The following is a 19,154-nucleotide window of genomic DNA, read 5'->3' on the forward strand; positions in this document are numbered from 1 at the left end:
TGCCCCCTATGAAGGTTTTACTGACTTCTGTTTTAAGCTTGCTGTAGCTGCCACTGTCCTAGGCTGCACCCATCCTTATAATTTTCCACAGCCTTCCTATTTAGTTATAATTACCTACAAAAAGCAGCAAGCAGCGAGTGTGAAATGGCATCTCTGTTAGTATGGCAATTCAGCCTGATACCACATACCTATGGCAGCATATTCATTGTACTAAGTATAAATCAACCAAAATATGGCAAGAAATAGTGTCTTAATACAAAAAGGAATAGCATAAGAGCATTGTTTCGTGTTCACAGAACAAGCCTTCTCTGGATAGTTACATGTATACACATCACTGGAAAACTTCATCTTGCTTGCTTCAGCAATGGTAATCTACAATATCAGATCTACGGTATTATCTATTTATGACCCCTAGGGATACTTGTAGAAATGCAAATTTGCCAAGAAGAAATGATCTGTGAAGTTCTTCTTAGTGGGAACACAAGTGGAATGAAATATCTAACCATTAACCAGGGCAATTCTTCAGAAAGAATGGTAAAGGCAAAAAAGGGGAAAAACATAAACCACATATCCGACACAAGCTGTGTGACTTCTAAGAAATATTACATAGCCAGACCACAGTTTACTCACAGATAACCCGAGAAGTCCTCACTGACAATTCTGCAGTATTTATTCCGCAGACTATACTTGGCAGTTGTTTGTGAAGGGACTGGTTTATAAGTCATGTTAGAGGGTATACAGGAAATCGAAGTTACAACCATTCTACATATTATTCTACATCAGGTTTGGAGGTTACTCCCATGTGTTTCATTGGGGGCCCTCCCATGTGTACAGCAGCAGTACAGATTTACTTGCCGAGTCACTTGGAATGTAAAACTCTTGGTTGCAAGTTCTATTCATTGTTTGAATGATGGTTTATACAGGGTATAGGGGACCTGTTATGCTGGGGACCTGGTGCTTTCCAGATAAGGGACCTTTCTGTAGTTTGGATCTCCATACCTTATGGCTACTAAAAATATTTTAAACATTATATAAACCTCAAAGGATTGTTTTGCCACCAATATGGATTCATGCAGCTTAATTACCATCAAGTACAAGTTTATATTTTATTATTACAAAGGAAAAATTACATTTTTAAAAATGTGACTTATTTGCTTAAAATGGAGTCAATGGGAGATGGACTTCCCGTAATTCAGAGGTTTGAGGATAACCGACTTCCAGATAAAAGATCCTATACCTATATTTATCCATTAAAGTCATAATTCATCATTAATTTATGTTTAAACTAAGGATGCACCAAATCCAGGATTTGGTTTGGGATTCGTCTTTTTTTTCAGCAGGATTCAGCCTAATATAATCCGAAATTCAAATCCTAATTTGCATATGGAGATTAGGGGCAGGAAGGGAAACCACGTGACTTTTCATCACAAAACAAGGAAGCAAAAACATTTTTCCCACTTTTTCCTTTCCCGCCCCTAATTTGGATATCGTTTTCCTGTCCCTAATTTTGATATGCAAATTAGAGTTTTAGATTTAGTTTGGTATCTGGCCGAATCTTTCACAAAGGATTCTGGGATTTAGCCAAATCCCAAATTGTGGATTTCAGTACATCCCTACTTTAAACACATTAAAGAATAGCCTACGTTTTCATTAATCTTGCATTATCAATTTTTGCTTACCAGTTCTGCCTTCTTTCAGCTATCTGGTTCTGGGGTCACTGACCCAAGCAATCAAATACCTTTTGTCTCAGTGACACAGAAATTGTTTGCTTTTACTAGATGTCATACTATTCAGTTCAGGATGTCACTCAAACCATTGCCTTGTGGCCAGGTTAAAGTGGACCCTAACAACCAGATAATCTTCTGAAATTCCGAGAGCTGCTGAACAAAAACAATAAATGAAGACAAAGTGCACATTGCATTAGAATCTTACTTTTTGTCAATGATTAATTAAATTTATGGTGAACTACCCCTTAAAGCATTCATTAAGTCTTTATGGTCCCATTTGTCTAAAGCTCATCCTTGCTGTTGTGGTAACCAAGCTGCCAACAAATGACAATTTACTGCTCAGATTTCTCAAATCTGCCACCGGATGATCGAATGAACAAGCAGCATATCTACATTTAGAGCATTTAGAATGCTTTGGAAAATGTCACCCACACTTGTTTTGGTGAGGTCAAGTAAACCGTTTGCTTAGGTTATATGTGGAGCAAGATATTTATGTTTGTCTCTGGTATAGAACTTTGCAAGACTGAAATTGCGTTACATTATTTCATTGCAACACGTAGTCACTCCAGCAGTGGAGAGTATAGAAAGGGATAGACTGTTGCTTTCAATCACTACTACATTTACAAAATAGGGGGGGTGGACTCCCACTTTAAAAGCTGGTACTTCCTGAAATATTCTGAGTGCACTGGAACAAGACACATTTAATTCCTGCAAGTTTGGGGTTTCAGACCTTCATTATTTGTATCACATGACCTTGTTGTTGACTTATACAAGTCTATCTACAAAATGATCATGCAAATCAGATTTTGGATTGAAAAACCTGATAACCTCATAATATCATGGTGTTGGTTAACTATTCTATACTCTATGAAGCATGTTATCCACACTTCACCATTCAAGAATGAATACAAACATTCCAATAACCCTCTTCTTCTGCAGTTAAGTGAAGTTTCATGTCTTCTGAAACCAAAACAGTGGAAAGTGATAGTGATTTTTTTTCCCACTGCTGCCTTTTGCAGTGAGTAAAATCAGAATTATAATAAGAATTTCTTAAAAGAAATGCAAATTAATAATTTAAATTAAAAAAGGAAATCCTAAAATGAATGAAACAATTTGCACAAGACAATTTCTGCAGCGGGATGGTACCTGTTAAAATTGTCTTTAATGTAGGATAGGGTTTTGGATTAACTGAACATCATACATTCACTCCAAACAGACCAGTCGTTCCATGCAGGCCTTTACAGCTTAGCATACTAATAAAAGCAAATGCTTACTTGGTGTACATTTCAAACAGGGTATCTGATGAAATGTGTAGGGGTAAAAGCAAGGATGATAAAAAAAATATTTCCCTGATATAGAAAAATAAAATAAAACAAGAGATGACTGAAAGCAGTTTCTTTGCTTCGTATATATCTGCAGGCGAATATTCCCATCAAGTGGTTCCATTGGGATCATTTTAGAGTCATGTCATGGGCACAGCTTCCCTGTGACTGGCTAGTAGTTCAGAAATAAAGACCGCTAGTTAAAGATGAAGTCATTCAGCTTCCCGTCCACCTCTGGCCTGAACGCAGAGTTGCTGTAGTTTGCGATAGCGTTGGCATATAATCCTGTGGGCACAGGATGGAGAAGACCAGGAGAGTGTGACTATCAGGAACTGGGCATCTCCGCTTTGCTGAGGGCGATCGCTAGCTCAAGGTCTTCCTGCTCCTGACGTTTTAAACGGTCTAGTCTTTCCTTCTCAGCCCGCTGGCTCTCGCGTTTTGCCCAAGCTAGCTGTTGCTCCTCGTTCCCAAACTGTGGGACAGAAAAATGGAGGCGGAATCAGTAACTTCACCCTTGTGGTCGATCAACAAATGCACAACTGTCATACTTTTGTTGTTGGCCTGCCAAATAAAATGCTTTTTCCTTACCTGAAAATCCCAGATCTTATTTTACACTTTAATTTTATTTATAGGATTTAATTCATTTTCCAAAACAACATTTGAAGCTCCTTGTGTCTAAGGAAGGAAAAACATGGCCCATTCATGCTTATCTTTTTAAGGAAAAAAAAGTGGCAGCACCCCCATTGTTCCTTCAGAGATTGTACTTTTCTGTTGAGGTGAGTATACAATTGCCTCCGCCACCAATATGGTAATTTTCACACTTATAAATGCACTGAGGGAAGGGACTATACTATGCACACCAAAAGCTATAGCCTCATACATTACTCTTTATTTCTGAAAACAGTAAAGTTTCCTATGAACTGTTTATTCAGATGCAATAGGACTGCTTTACTAAGACTAAGTGCAGTTCAACACCATAAGTGGAAGGACTGCTGACATTTTATATTATATATTACACACAGAATTATGTAAAGGCTTGCAAATTAAGTTTATATGACTTTCAGCCTCCTGTTTCATAAGCGGTTCACTTATTCTTCATATTTCTCCTGTTGGATTTTCTTCTCTTATGTCTCTGACATTAACCTTCATAAACAAACATGTTTTTCAGAGGAGTTGAATATGTGGATGTTAGAGAGAGACAGTAAAGGAACAGTCAGCCGGCTAAGGGAAGCAAGCTGAATTAAAAAGAAGCGTAACACAGTGGTTTTGTGGGTTGTTGGTAGTGTCACGTGTTTCTTGTACATACATTGCAAGCTAGTGTTCTGAACAAACCTTACTCACAATCTGTCATGGAAAAGCAGACTATGTTCACTGAATGAAAAAAAAAATCAAATCAATGGCAAAAGACCATATTGAAGAGACGGTAGAGTGTCAGTGGATTCTGGTAGTTTCAAACGTAATACATACCTAGAGGTCATACGTACCTATATCTGATTGTTCAATTTTTTCTTCACCCCTTCCCCATAAATTGAGAAGGCTCTTTACAAGCCATCTCCTTATCATATACCCTTAAAGAATTTAGACTAGGGTAGGGTCTTCCTGTGGATACAATCCTCAAAGAAGAAGATGGGATCAGTTAATTCCTGCAGCTAAAAACTCCCATGTGTAGGGCCCCTTTGATGGAGCAGTTTAATATTTCTAGTTCTTGATCTGCATTGATCAAAAAGCAAACTAAAACTGAGACACTATGGGACAGGTATTATTGTCTATTAGAGGAAGCACCACTGATTCTATTATCCGTGGTTTTTTTCACATCCACTAATGTAAACTTTTTATAAAATAACTGTTAACATTCAAACATGTTTTACCAAATAGATCAGCAAGAACCAACCCAGTTGCATTAGTGCTTGTTGCACAACATGTAATACTGTATGAAATATATATTGCGTGCCGCCCCTTAGTTCCCTCTGCAGTGTCAGCACATGTGAAGCACAATCTGTTTTGGAAGGGATGACTCCTGTATATTGTAAATCTGCGGGAAAAGTCTCCACTGCCTCTGAATTGCGGAGATTTCTCTGCAAAGTAGGAGAACGTACAGCACCATTGCATTGTACATTGTAGACATGTGAAACAGTTACCTCTGACTGTTCAGAACATTGTACTTGCCATGCTATTAGGTATTCAAAATGTAGGTTTTAAAGATATCTTGCTGTTCTTTTAACCCTTAAATCTTAAACAACTACTTTGTGTTATTTTCCAAAACATCATAGTTACATTCAGGCCTGGACTGATCTGTGGGTTCTAGGAAATGCCTCAGTGGCTGCTATAAGATACCATACACAGTCACTATTTATTGAGCTGGGGGTGGGATATCTGGGTCTCTGTGTACTTGAAATGCCAGGGCCTTTTTTGAATCCCAGTCCAGACCTGGTTACTTGACCTCCACATGTACTCTTTACTTAAAGAGTCCAAGCATTAACCCCAACTTCTTCTCCTGTTGATTCTGCCTTACTAAAAAAAAAAAAAAAAAGGTTGCCATCCCTGTCATATAGGAGCACTGTTCTCCTAAACCTAGTAAACTTAAGTTTGCTGTTGTTTAACATGATCACATCAGTTTATAATCTTCAGGAGAGATTTCTTTAAAAAATGGCAACCTATCTCATGTACAGAACTTAATTGGGTTGTTCGCCTGAAATTAACTTTTAGTATGATGCAGAGAGTGCTATTCTGAGACAATTTGCAATTCATTAAAAAAAGATTTATTATTTGAGGGTTTTTAATTATTCAGCTTCTTGTGCAGCAGCTCTCCAGTTTGCAATTTCAGCAGCTCTCTATTCGCTAGGGTCACTTCTACAGTGGTTTAAAAGAAAGACAAGAATATAATTAGGAGAGAGCCTAAATAGAGAGATACATAATAAAAAGTAACAATACAATTGTAGCTTCACAGATCTATCAATTTTTTGGCTGCTGCGGTCAGTGTCCTTTATTTGAAAGCTTGAAACTGTCAGAAAAGGAAGGCAAATTCTTTAAAAACTATAAAAATGAAAAATTAAGTTTAAATTAAAAGTTGCTAAGAATAGGTCATTCTGTAACATACTAAAAGTTAAAAAAAATTTCCAGCAGTGTTGGCTATATGGCATGTTTTTCCTAGCAACCCAGGTAGCTGAATGATTGTAATACATATCATATATACACATATATATAGAGAAAGAGAGCGAGAGAGAGAGAGAGGGAAAGAACCTTTAACTGCTAGAATCTGGTATGTCGATTAAATATTCCATGTTCGAAAGAAACATGAATTCAAACAATATTTCCCCTCAATTTTTTTTAAATTTTAGCTGTTAAACAGTTAAAATACATATCAATTCCATGAACCTAGTGCTGTATTAGTATGTACCATTTATGTTGGGAAACTGTTTCACAAATCCCCCACCCCTTCTGCTAAGTGTGTGATTTGATAGTTCAGACATAAAGAACAGAAAAAGAGAGGAATAAACAAAGGTAGGGGATTTCTGGACACGGTACTTCATTTATTGGAAAAACAGACATATCGTTATTCTTGCTGTACACATAAGCAGAATACATCATAGCAAAGCAGACAGTGCATATTAACAGTGAAATTGGAAACAGTAAAAAGAAGTATATTTCCCAAGGTTTGTGTGTCATCTGTACAAATATGAAAGGGGTTAAAACAGCAATGAGCATTCAATTAACAGTGACAATTCTACGCTAAATTCTATATCATGGGACAGTGCACATTTTAAGCTTCCTGCGAGCCAGTTTTAAGCCCTAACAGAATACTCAAAGGCATCAGGATGAATTCTACTGAAGAGTATAAATAACGTCAATGAAGATTTTCCACTGTTGAACCAAGATTACAACTGTAATTATCTAATGCTAAAACATGGTTCAAATACTGGGAAAAAATGGTTTGATTTTGGTTTACCAAGTCTGGTAATTATTAGTCTTGGACAAAGGGATTTCCCCATCGCCGTGATTAACAAGACTTTTGCAGAAGGTGGTTACCCACATTTTGTCAACATTGCTTCCCCCAAAAATGTTGCTGCAGTCAAAATATGGGCCAATAGCCCTGTGTATACTTGACTTATACCAATAATAGCAAAGCCCTTGCACATAGCACTGCCTTATACAAACAGTGATAGGGAGACTGGAATAGAGAGGGAATGGCAAATACAAAGGAACATAGGGGACTGCAGGAAAGATGTTAAACTGGATTTGTTTTGGGACGTTAGGAAACTGATGGATGTTTACCATAGAGGGACAGAGCGAGGGGATGGACACAAAAGCAATTCAAAAGAACATTCACATATACTTCTTTTCATTGTGACAGCTTTATTGAAGCAAACTTACATCAAAGCCCATAATAAGTTTGCTTAAATAGTCAAGTCTCAATTTGTAATCATCTTAACACATAACAACAAAGCACATACGCATAATAACAATGGCTTATAAATAAAAACAATACTGACATTTTCTTTGATAGCCCAAGGCTGCATTGTTGAGTGTATGGAGGAAACATTTGATTGCCTACTTTAACAGCACCCCAGCATGTTCTTAGCAGCTTTTTACCAAATTTCAAAAGCTTTTAATAAAGTGCTCTTTGTGCCATATTTAGAAAAGCCTTTTGGTGCTTCTCCTTCACTTTGCACCACACAGCTCTGTGGGGGTTCCAGATGGCTAGATGGTAGTTACTAGAATTCACACCCTAATAATATCACTGGATGACTCACTGAGTTCCATGCTACATCATTTTAGCTTTTAAATAACTTCATTTTCTCAAGGGAATTTTTAATACATCTGTCTCCCATGAGAGCGAATATTTTTGTATTATAAAGCACAATTCTTGACAGCACTATATAAATGATGATGATGATTATAAAACCTGTGATGATCCAAATAAATTTTTTGTATAACCCAATCCAACACATCAAGCCCCAAACATTTTGGAATGGTGGAAAGTAGTACTACTGGGCACAACACTAGAGCTGCATTTTGCATTGTACTCTATTTACAAATGCACAAGTGCACACAGCACTATAATGGCAAGATCTCCCTTTGCCTTTAAGGACGGCTGGACATTAAAGGGACGGGATACACCTTTGCTTTAAATGGGCACAATAAATATGAAAAAAAAAAATATGAAAAAAATTCATATGTATACCTTTGAACAAACAAATCCTTATATCTCTAAACAGCAGCCTTTGAGCAGCTTATTATCGGGAGCTTCTTATTGGAGTAGTAATTCGTTTTATCAGCTTCAGTGTCGGACTGGCCCGGCGGGACACCGGGAAAATACCTGGTGGGCCCGACCCTAGTGGGCCCCCGTGGGGCCAGACCCGCTCTCCCAAACAGTTTTTCTAAAAAAAACAATTTCGGCGCATCGCAGCGCTATTTGCGCATGCGCGCCTAGCCTCGTTTGCGCATGTGTGCTTAGTGATTTTTGCGCATGCGCGATGCGCCGCCTGAGCGAGTATGGTGATCGGCGATTCGGCTCAAAGTAGGTAGCGGGGGCCAGAGGGGGGCCCTGGACAGCTGTCCTGGTGGGCCCCGGGCCCCCCAGTCCGACCCTGATCAGCTTTTTCTGTGCTCTGTGGCTTCAGGAAACGTGAAAATGGTTTCATGTTCCATAGAGTCTAGAGTTTCATGGTGCTCGCTGGAAAAACTCTGGGCCGGTGCAGTTTCCTGCTGATAGGAGCACCGGCCCGAGGTGTCAGGTAAGTAAATGTGATCACTTGGGGGTGCCTAACTTTTGGCACCCCCAAGTATAACAGGACTTTCCTTCTCCTTATAGTGTAACTATCGTGAAAATGAAAGTTAAAGCTTCATCTTACTGAAATAAGAAACTTTCTAAATACCATTAATTACATTTTCGGCATCATTTCTGAAACAATCAAGTTTATCTTCACTATCCCTCTCTCAACATCTGTTTCTCTTGATTTTGTCTTCATGCAGCAGTTGGGTGTCAGATATTCATTGACAGTAAGATCCAATATATCTTATAGGGGCCTTACTTTCCTAGCATATGAATAAAGGTGGCCATACACAGGCCGATAAAAGCTGCCGACAGACCGCGTCGGCAGATTATTGGCCCGTGTATGGGGGGCCCCCCCGACGGGCTTCACCGATCGAGATCTGGCCGAAAATCAGCCAGATCTCGATCGGATGGGACAAAAATCCTGTTGGATCGCGGCCGCATCTGTTTGTTGATGCGGTCCTGTGATCCGACCGCCCATTACTATTCGTTAGGATCCGATCATTGGGCAATATTGGGGAGCGATCAGCTCGATTGGCAACATCGCCAAACGAGCAGATCTCTCCGTGTATGGCCACCTTTAGAGCTCACTTAAATCACTGATTCCAGTACAAACAAAATCTAACAAAATAACTGCCTTTTGCACAAATCCTACATGTAGAGGCACATGGGGGCACATTTACTAAGGGTCGAATTTTGAAGTTAAAAAACTTCGAAATTCGACCATCGAATTTTATACTTCGATAGTCGAAGCCATTTTAGACTAAGTCGAAGTAAAAATCGTTTGATCGATCGATTAAATAGTTTTTTGACTACTCAAAACTTAGCCAAAACTTAAAGGAGGTCCCCCATCTGACACCCAATTGCTGCATGAAGACAGAATGAAGAGAAACAGATGCTAAGAGAGGAATAGTGAAGATAAACTTGATTATTTCAGAAACAGGACAGAATTTTTAAATGATTGTATTTAGAAAGTTTCTTATTTCAGTATGCTGATGGTTGGAAAAATAACAGGCAAAAAATATATTCAGCACAAGTCCTATTCATTAAGCTCATGTTCAAGTGGTGTATCATACTCCTTTAAGCTAAAGTTAACCCCCAAAGAACTGGAATTTGGTTTAGAGTTAAAAGTGAATGCAACCATCCTTTAATCCTGGCACTATGTGAGCACACCCGAAAGTAGTCTAATTTTAACATTAACGTTCTTTTCTGTATAATGTAATCCTATTTGCACAGATTGCTACAAAACCAGTAACTAAGCTATAGAATGGAAGGAAATTACCTGGTAGTAAAGTACACTTAGATGTTTGTCTATGTGGGTTCTTTTAACTATGAGATCTGTGAGCCAGTCTACTATTTGGCTACTCAATTCGACATTACCAGAGGACTAACAAGCCGTTATTAAAATCTGCAAAGGTGACGAAGTGCAAGTGGGGCTCATCCAACCAACATAGATGAAAGACAAAGCTTGCACAACTACTGAGCATCCGTTGTAGGTACCTGCCTGATGCAACTGTAGAACAGTTCCAACAACATGCACATATACATATTACATATCTATGTTACATAAGCTTAAAGAAGAAAAGAAGACTATTAAAGTGTAGTAAGTCATTGCATCCAAACTGCCAATACAAATACCTGGAACTAAATATGAAGAAGCAGCAGAGAAATGTATAAGCTGCTAGCAGAATTTTGTAAAGGTATAGGATCCGTTATCCGGAAATCTGTTATTCAGAAAGCGTGTCTCCCATAGACTCCATTATATCTAAATAATCCAAACTTTAAAAAAATGATTCATTTTTCTCTGTAATAATAAATCAGTACCCTGTACTTTATCCAAACTACGGTATAATTCTATTAGACTTAGGGGCCCATTTACTTAGCTTGAGTGAAGGAATAGAAGAAAAAAAACTTCGAATTTCGAATGTTTTTTTTGGCTACTTCAGACTACGACTTCGACTCGAACTAAAAATCGTTTGACTATTCGACCATTCGATAGTCGAAGTACTGTCTCTTTAAAAAAACCTTCGACCCCCTACTTCGCCACCTAAAACCTACCGAGGTGCCATGTTAGCCTATGGGGAAGGTCCCCATAGGCTTTCTAAGTATTTTTAGGTTGAAGAAAAATCGTTCGATCTATGGATTAAAATCCTTCGAATCGAACAATCAAACTTTTTGCGGTAAATCCTTCGACTTCGATATTCGAAGTCGAAGGATTTACATTCGGCAGTCGAATATTGAGGGTTTATTAACCCTCGATATTCGACCCTATGAAAATCTGCCCCTTAAGGTATGAAGATCCAAATTAAGGAAAGATCTTTTATCCGGAAAACCACAGGTCCCAAGCATTCTGGATAACAGGTCCCATACCTGTACGAAGTAGTTGTAGATATGCGTTTTGAGAAGTCTATTTTTCTTGATTGTTTGGAAAGGATGGAGGCATACAAAGTCACTGGCTGACTGGGCACTCGCAATAGATTGGATAGCATTTTTTGTATGAGGTAGTTTGCAAATATGTCCATGCACTAGAGTACAGAGAGATTAAAGCTAAAATGTAAGGAACAATTGCATATCCCTTCTTTGTACCTGTACGCTGTCTTTAAAAAAAAAAAAAAAAAAAGATTATTTTCAAGAAAGAATAACAATCCTTAGAACTAATCTTACAGTGCCCTTGACCTTAAGAAGACTTTATGCTCTATGAATTATCTTTTCTGATATTAATTTATGCTTGATTATATACTTTTCTAGATTCTTATTGAACATAAAGTTGAACAAGAAATGTGTTTATACTGTCCTTTACTTTTTAGCCTTAGAGAAACACTTTATTGGTTATCCAGTTACTTCTGTTATAATGCACTTTATATATTTGATGGGGTTGTCCACCTTTGAGTTAACTATCAGTATAATGTAGAGACTAATATTCTGAGGCAATTTGCAGTTAGTTTTCATTTGTTATTATTTGTCATTTTTGAGTTATATATCTTTGTGTTCAGCAGCTCTTCAGTTTGCAATTTCAGCAATCTGGTTGCTAGGGTACAAAGTACCCTAGCAACCATGCACTGATTTAAATAAGAGACTGGAATATAAATAGAAGAGGGCCTGAATAGAAAGAGGAGTAATAAAAAGTAGCAATAACAATACATGTGTAGCCTCACATCACATTAGTTTTCTAGATAGGGTCAGGGACCCCCATTTGAAAGCTGGAAAGAGTTATAAGTAAAAGGCAAATCATTTAAAAACGATAAAAAAATAAAGGCCAATTGAAAAGTTGTTTAGAATTGGTCATTGTATAGTATACTAAAAGTTACCTTAAAGGTGAACAACCTCTTTAATAAGTCTGTTGTGGCACCATCTAATTTATAGGTGTATCACAAACCATCAAAAATTGAAAGGAAAAGGAACTCCAGCAGATTGACTGCAAAACATTTATTCCCAAAAAGGTAGTGGCAACACGAGGTGTAATTTATAGATGTAATTGCAATTAGGATGAATTTACCTACGACACTATATTACTTTATCATCTTATTTCTTTTTTTCTTATTAGGCTTTTTTTTTACCACCGATATGTAACATGTAAACCATTGCTATTGGCTTATATCCCAGTAACCTCTGCACTGACAATAACTTTAATATACTGATAAAAGCATGCTGAGTGGCCAAATTTAGGGTGGCCCTACAAGGATGGACCTAAATTTTGGCAAAGTACAAAAAATAGACAATCTGAGTATCTACAGCACATTACTTTTTCCAATTTTTTTTCTACAAAGAATAAACAAAAGCAGATGTTAGGCTTATAATGCCAAACCAGTATAATGAAAAAGGAAATGCCATCAAAAATGTAAAATGTGATTATAATGACTGGTACATATTCAAACCTAACAAGGAGTAAAGCAGCAATATGTTAGCAGCAATATATTCTCAGCACTTGGCAAGTAACTGCTATCACTGGGAATATGAACCCTTTCTGAGAAACATTCATGCCACTTTTTGCAGTAATATAAAGTTTTAATATGCCAGCAACCTCCTGCAATGTTGTCTAGCAGTTATGTTGGGATATGTATTTAGGTTTAACACTGTGCATATTGCTGGAAATCAGTCTGTCATCCAGTTTCAAGCTACATTGCTGCTAGAATAACAGGTTCTAGGGCTAGGAAAATCAAACAAAAGGAATTTGTATCGCGAGAGGAGAAGAGCACTTTTACAGGAGTTGGAATTTTCAACTTACAGAGCCAAAGTTTGCAAACCCAGAAGATGTTCCCTTAGAGTGCTTTCCCGACTGTGATGTGGCGAATGGGTCTTTGCCACTAAAAGGGTCTGTGAAGGACTTTCTGCTCTGGAACGGATCCCCAGGTTCTGTTCCAAATGGCTGAAATGGATCATGGGACTTCTGCAAGTGGGATGTGCTGAGTTGACTCACTGGAGTGCTTTTGCCTAAAGGAGAAGAAGATGAAAGTAATGCAAAGGCCCCCATTATGTGTGAATGCTCTTATAAGGTGGTATAACAAATCTGTGTAAAAAAAATGCACAATGCATAAGTATGGCCTTTAAAAATAGGTCTTGAATATTTCTCCTTTATAAGGTATAACTGGGCAGGTTAAGCCTGTGACCAAGATTTTGCCAGGAGACACTTTTCCCAAGAAATGCAAACAGACAGGGAGGGTGCTAGTCTATGAAAAATAAGACCAGATGTAAAACAAAAGAACCATCACATGGGATTTACCATGACATGATATAGTGGCTTGGCAATTTTTCACAATTAATGCACTTGCCCAGAATAAATTACTCAGAAAGCATGTGACCAGGAATTTGCACTGATCAAACCTAATTTTAAGTAAATTGGGCCCTATCTGTTGCACATGATACTTTATTTTTACTTTAACCGGCCTAGGACTGCTCCCAGAACCTCCGTTGAATTATTGATCAGGATCCCTCACCATTACCACAGCATATCCAATTAGGAGTGCTTTCTGCTTAAAACTGGTTCCATCTCAACTAGTAATTATATGATGATGACAAAATATAACTGGAAATATAAATACATTGCAGACTTTATAAGTTCATCTACCAACCATTTTAGGTAAGGGTGAGTAACCTTTCCTCTGATACCTACTTTAATATTGTTTAGGAAGACGCCACTCATTCCCTCCAGATGAATAAAAGAAGAATACATGGAGGAACTCGGACAATGTTCATGGTTTCCTAGTAAGATTTTTTTGTTTTGCAAATTGTGTTTTGAAGCAGAGAGCACAATTGTCCTCTTTAAAACTTGTTACACCAGAGCACCTTGTAAGAAGGGATTACCCAGAATGACTCAAATGCACTAATTACCTGTGGCAGTACATTCTACAGATGCACAGTTTACCCTTATCGGGTTGTAATCATATGCACTGCTTACCCTGCAAAGATACGTTTTACATGCACGGTTAAATTTGAGTTCAGAACTCCTTACATGCTCTGTTAACCCCATATGGGATTTTCTCTTTACATGCACTGCATGTCATGTGTGAAATTCTACATAAATCGACTGTTTACCTTACAAAGGAAATTACATGAATATATTATTTATTTTGTGCGAGGGCCATTTTACATTTACTGTACACCATGAGAGATTCTGCTTGTATACATTGTTAAGCCTTCATGTAATGATAAATATACAGATATACATATACAATTCTCTTTCTTTGCTTACATAACAAGAGGTGCAGTATCCTGCAACATTCTTACATTTATATGACAGGGATATTAATAGTGCTTGCATCTGCACTGAGCTACAAGTTTCTTGTAAGAAAGTGATAAGAATATACTCTAGCTGACATGAATGCATTATGGAAAGAATGATACACACAGTAAAACATAATGCAGGCAAAAGCAATTACCCCGGTTAAAGGAGAAGGAAAGCATCCTGCACTTGGGGATGCCAAATGTTAGGCACTCCTAAGTGATTGTATTGACTTACCTGAAACCTCGGGGCCAGTGCTACTATTAGCAGAAAATTGCACCGGCCTAGGGTTATTGCAGTGAGCACCACAGATCGATCCTCTTCTTCTTCTTCAAATTTCCCGGGGCAAACACATGTGCAGTTGAGTGAAATAGCCAACTTTTTAGTTAAAGTTTTGCTTTTCGTTCTACTGCGCATGCGCAGCCGCGCAAAGAAAGTGGAAGACGGAAGAAGATTGATCTGTGATGCTCACTGGCAGGATGCCTTTCCTTCTCCTTTAAGCTATACAACACTGTAAGCAGATGTGTTCCTACCTGAGGTAGCCGTCTTCATGCCACACCCACCCACACTGCATGTTAAGTGCAATTAACCTGAATACTAGACGTAGTTCAACCAAAAATCTATGGATGGTAATATACCGCTTCTAATTTTATAATGCTTGTATAAGTGAGTGAGTGTGTGTATGTGTGTGTTCTTTTTTTTTTTTTATTTAAGGCAGGTATGAAATTATATAATTTAGCAGAAAAGGAAAGAACCCCAGATACTAAAAGGAACAAAGGAAGGGGGGGAAAAATCAATCAAGAAACAAGGCCATCATATGTTCAATTTTTGTAACAGTTATAAACATTATATGTCCTTGGTGCATTGAGATACATGTATAGGACCTGTTATCCAGTATGCTTGGGACCTGGGATTTTCCGGATAATGGACCTTTCCGTAATTTGAACCTTCATACCTTAAGTCTACTAGAAAATCATGTAAACATTAAATAAACGGAATAGGCTGGTTTTGCTTCCAATAAGGATTAATTATATCTTAGTTTGGATCAAGTACATGGTACTGACTGTTTTATTATTACAGAGAAAAGGGAAATAATTTTAAAAAATTTGGATTATTTGGATATAATGGAGTCTATGGAAGATGGCCTTTCCGTAATTTGGATAATGGGTTTCCGGATAACGGATCCCATTCCTGTATAAAGATAATGCTTCTTTGTGGTCTTATAGAGAATTAAGATGCAAAAGTTTCTTTATACATCTGATCCTAAATAAATTGTCCATGCAGCACAAATGGCTAGTCCTCTATAGATGTCCATTGCTTGAGAATGACCGCTCTTGCGTCTGTAATGCAAATTGTGTTAGGTCTTGTTTTGTGTTACTTTATTGGTCGTAATATCATTGTCATTATATTAGAGCTGCAGAGAGATGTTTACAGGTCAGAAGCTAGGCTGAAATGAAGAGTGGGAGTGATGTGCAGGCCGACCCAATACCTGCGGGACCCGGTTTGGGCTGACCTTGCACGCTTCCTCTCTTCAAATGCCGGCTTCCAACTTCATCTTTTATAGAAGCTGCGCCTGCCCACCCTGCCCCTTTTGTGACGTAATCAGCGGGGCAGGTTGGCACAGGTCTATAAAAGCAACCCGGAAGTGCGGATGTGGGCGGGAGCGGGCCAAAGGAGGGCGGGTTAGGGTCGGGTAAATCCCGACCCGCACATCACTAGTGGGAGTGTCTCTTCAATCACCCACAGGAAATGGTCACAGCACTGACTGACAGGCTGAAATCTGTAGCTGTAGCAGCCAAACATCTTCCCTCCCACTCTGTGTCCAGCCTGAATATATCTGTCTTATGCTGCTGCCTGATCATTCACTTATAACAACATCCTTTAAATGTTCAACATAAGGCAATAGATGTGAAGTTTAATACAAACTGTAATAGTAATGTAATAATAATATTTTCTTATATTTAAAATACAACTGTATGCTCCTGCTGTTCCACAGCAAATAGGCATCAGTCACACATGTACCTGTCCAGCTGGACATAATCTATAGTCCATAATACATTGTTATACACTATGCAACTCTCTGCCTCTATTACATTATAAAAGTTATACAAACAGCGTACATTAGTATTTACTGTTATGATAATCCATAATAGCAGAAGTAGGTTGGATTTCCTGCATATTGATAAATGATCAGGTGCAGGGAGTTGCAAAGGAATAAATGCAGCAGTTCTGGGATAATACATGTTTAATTGCAGGGAGTTGCAAGGGAATAAATGCAGCTGTTCTGGGACAATTTATGACCAGGTGCTGGGAGTTGCAAGGGAAAATGCAACTGTTGTAGGACAGTTTTTGGTCAGGCATAGGAAGTTGCAAGGGAATACATGCAGCTGTTCTGTAACAATTTGTGATCAGGTTCAGGGAGTAGTAAGGTAAAATGCAGCTGTTCTGGAACAATTTATGATCAGGTGCAGGGAGTTGCAATGGAAAATGCAGCTGTTGTGGAACAGTTTATGGTCATGTACAGGGAGTTGCAAGGGAATAAATGCAGCTGTTCTGGGACGATTTATGACCAGGTGCTGGGAGTTGCAAGGGAAAATGCAACTGTTGTGGGACAGTTTATGGTCAGGCATAGGAAGTTGCAAGGGAATACATGCAGCTGTTCTGTAACAATTTGTGATCAGGTTCAGGGAGTAGTAAGGTAAAATGCAGCTGTTCTGGAACAATTTATGATCAGGTGCAGGGAGTTGCAATGGAAAATGCAGCTGTTGTGGAACAGTTTATGGTCATGTACAGGGAGTTGCAAGGGAATAAATGCAGCTGTTCTGGAACAATTTATGACCAGGTACAGGAAGTTGCAATGGAAAATGCAGCTGTTGTGGAACAATTTATGTATAGGTGCAGGGAGTTAGAAAGGGAATAAATGCAGCTGATGTTCTGGAATTGTATATCATATAATAACAGATGTGGGGAGCTACAAAGGAAAACTAAAAAAGATGTTGATTGCTTTTTGTATACAACATAATACTGTGTAGAAAATGACTATGGTATTTACACTAACTGCTGATACACATTACCCCCAGAAAATAATAAAATACTTTTAGTAGCAGATTATGTTTTATTTATACAGAAGTTTGCTTTTCTTTTTTTCCCCCAATTATTGCAGGGCAAGGGAAAGGAACAAGCAGTGAAGGGAGGGGGAGGGGAGGAAAATTAACAGGGAAGAGAGGGGGTTAAATGAACAGTGCAGGGAAGGGAGGGGGAAAGAAAAAGCAGCAGTTCAGGGAAGGGAAAACAAGCAGTAAGGGTTAATCGAAGTCTGCAAGGGAAAGCCTGAGTGTGACATCACAAACACGCCCACTCCTTCCTCACTCGCTGTTCTAGTTTAGGCAGAAAGAGCCGGGGGGCTGCAGAGTCATATAGTGGAAATTCTTGGACAGGAAGTTGCAAAGGGGGAGGGCTGAGCACAGTTTTCAAGCTAACACAGATGTTTTTGACCCAAAAGGTATTGTAATAAAAACTATTTCTTCTATTTTACATTATTTTACATGGTTTGATGCATTGTAAAAATGTATGCTATATGTCCCCTTTAAAAAAACAGGGGTATGGTGTATAATTATTAAAGGCGACCCATTACCTTCAAAAATAATTCTAAATTAATTTCTATTGTGCTTGTCAAGCAAAATAATCTTTACTCGCACTATATAATTATTTAAATTGTGTTTCCTTCAGCCTTGGAATTACAAAATTGCAGCAAGCAGGCAGCTGCCATTTTGTGGACACTGTTATTAAAGTATTACATCATGCCATAATGTGATTTATGCTCCATAAATGCTCCTTGTATTGGCTACAAGGTTGGACGATGAGAAGGGAGTGGGAATGAGAGAAGAACAGTGACATATAGGAAATGCAGAATGGAAAGTGAAAGTAATTGCCTTTCCCCCACCTCCTAAATACCTTTTATAACAGGTATGGATGGTTCATGTTTAATTTGAAAAGGGCTTTTAGTATAAAGCTTTTTATGTCTGGGTGATAGGTCTTCTTTACCTTTTCCTCCTCCCAAAACTGCTCTGAAGGACCGGGATGTTGCAAAATTAAAGCAATTTTGAGTTTCAATTTTTCAATTTGGTTCAAGATATACCAAAAACATATATTTCTCAAATGGAAGGTTAAAATATGCTTAGGACATGTACTAATTTTTACCTCATGTTGAAACAGGGGGGTATAAGGTCCCTCTAAAGAGGTTTTTGGATTGTGTTGACTATGTTAAATAATTGAATTTAGTTACTGGTAAGTGCCTAGCTGGTGGACAAATATTGTACCACTGTGTCAAAGTTAAAAAGAGAAAAAATCACACATTTTGCAAAATAACATTTGAATTCCTGGCACTGCAATACAGAACGAAGAGTCTTGTTTTTCAGTGTTTAATTCTGCTAGAAAACCACAGCAGTTTCAGCATCTCCCTAAGTGGTTCTGTAGAAACCACACTTTACCATGATAGAAGATCAGTTCTTATTTACATGATGTCCTAATTCACCTAATGCAACAGGCAAAGTGCAGACTTAAATAAAAAATATGACTTATTCTATGCCCCCAGAGCATCCTGTAAAAGTCAG

The 19,154-nt window shown here is 38.2% G+C and overlaps 1 protein-coding gene across 4 annotated transcripts in view; it reads right to left on the bottom strand.

Annotated features, from left to right (window-relative positions):
* Window positions 1–2,870: 2,870 nt before the first annotated feature.
* The window catches only part of eps15l1.L (epidermal growth factor receptor pathway substrate 15-like 1 L homeolog), an 83,758-nt gene continuing 67,474 nt past the window's right edge, over window positions 2,871–19,154 (bottom strand). For all 4 annotated transcript variants that reach the window (XM_018257103.2, XM_018257098.2, XM_018257116.2 and 1 more), the window contains 2 exons: window positions 13,048–13,253; window positions 2,871–3,521 (listed from right to left, as the gene is read on the bottom strand). In XM_018257103.2, the coding sequence (XP_018112592.1) occupies window positions 3,375–3,521; window positions 13,048–13,253 (353 nt within the window). In that variant the 3' untranslated portion in view covers window positions 2,871–3,374. The remainder of the gene's footprint in view (window positions 3,522–13,047; window positions 13,254–19,154) is intronic.

The sequence above is a fragment of the Xenopus laevis genome, chromosome 1L (assembly GCF_017654675.1).
Source record: "Xenopus laevis strain J_2021 chromosome 1L, Xenopus_laevis_v10.1, whole genome shotgun sequence".
NCBI lineage: Eukaryota > Metazoa > Chordata > Amphibia > Anura > Pipidae > Xenopus > Xenopus laevis.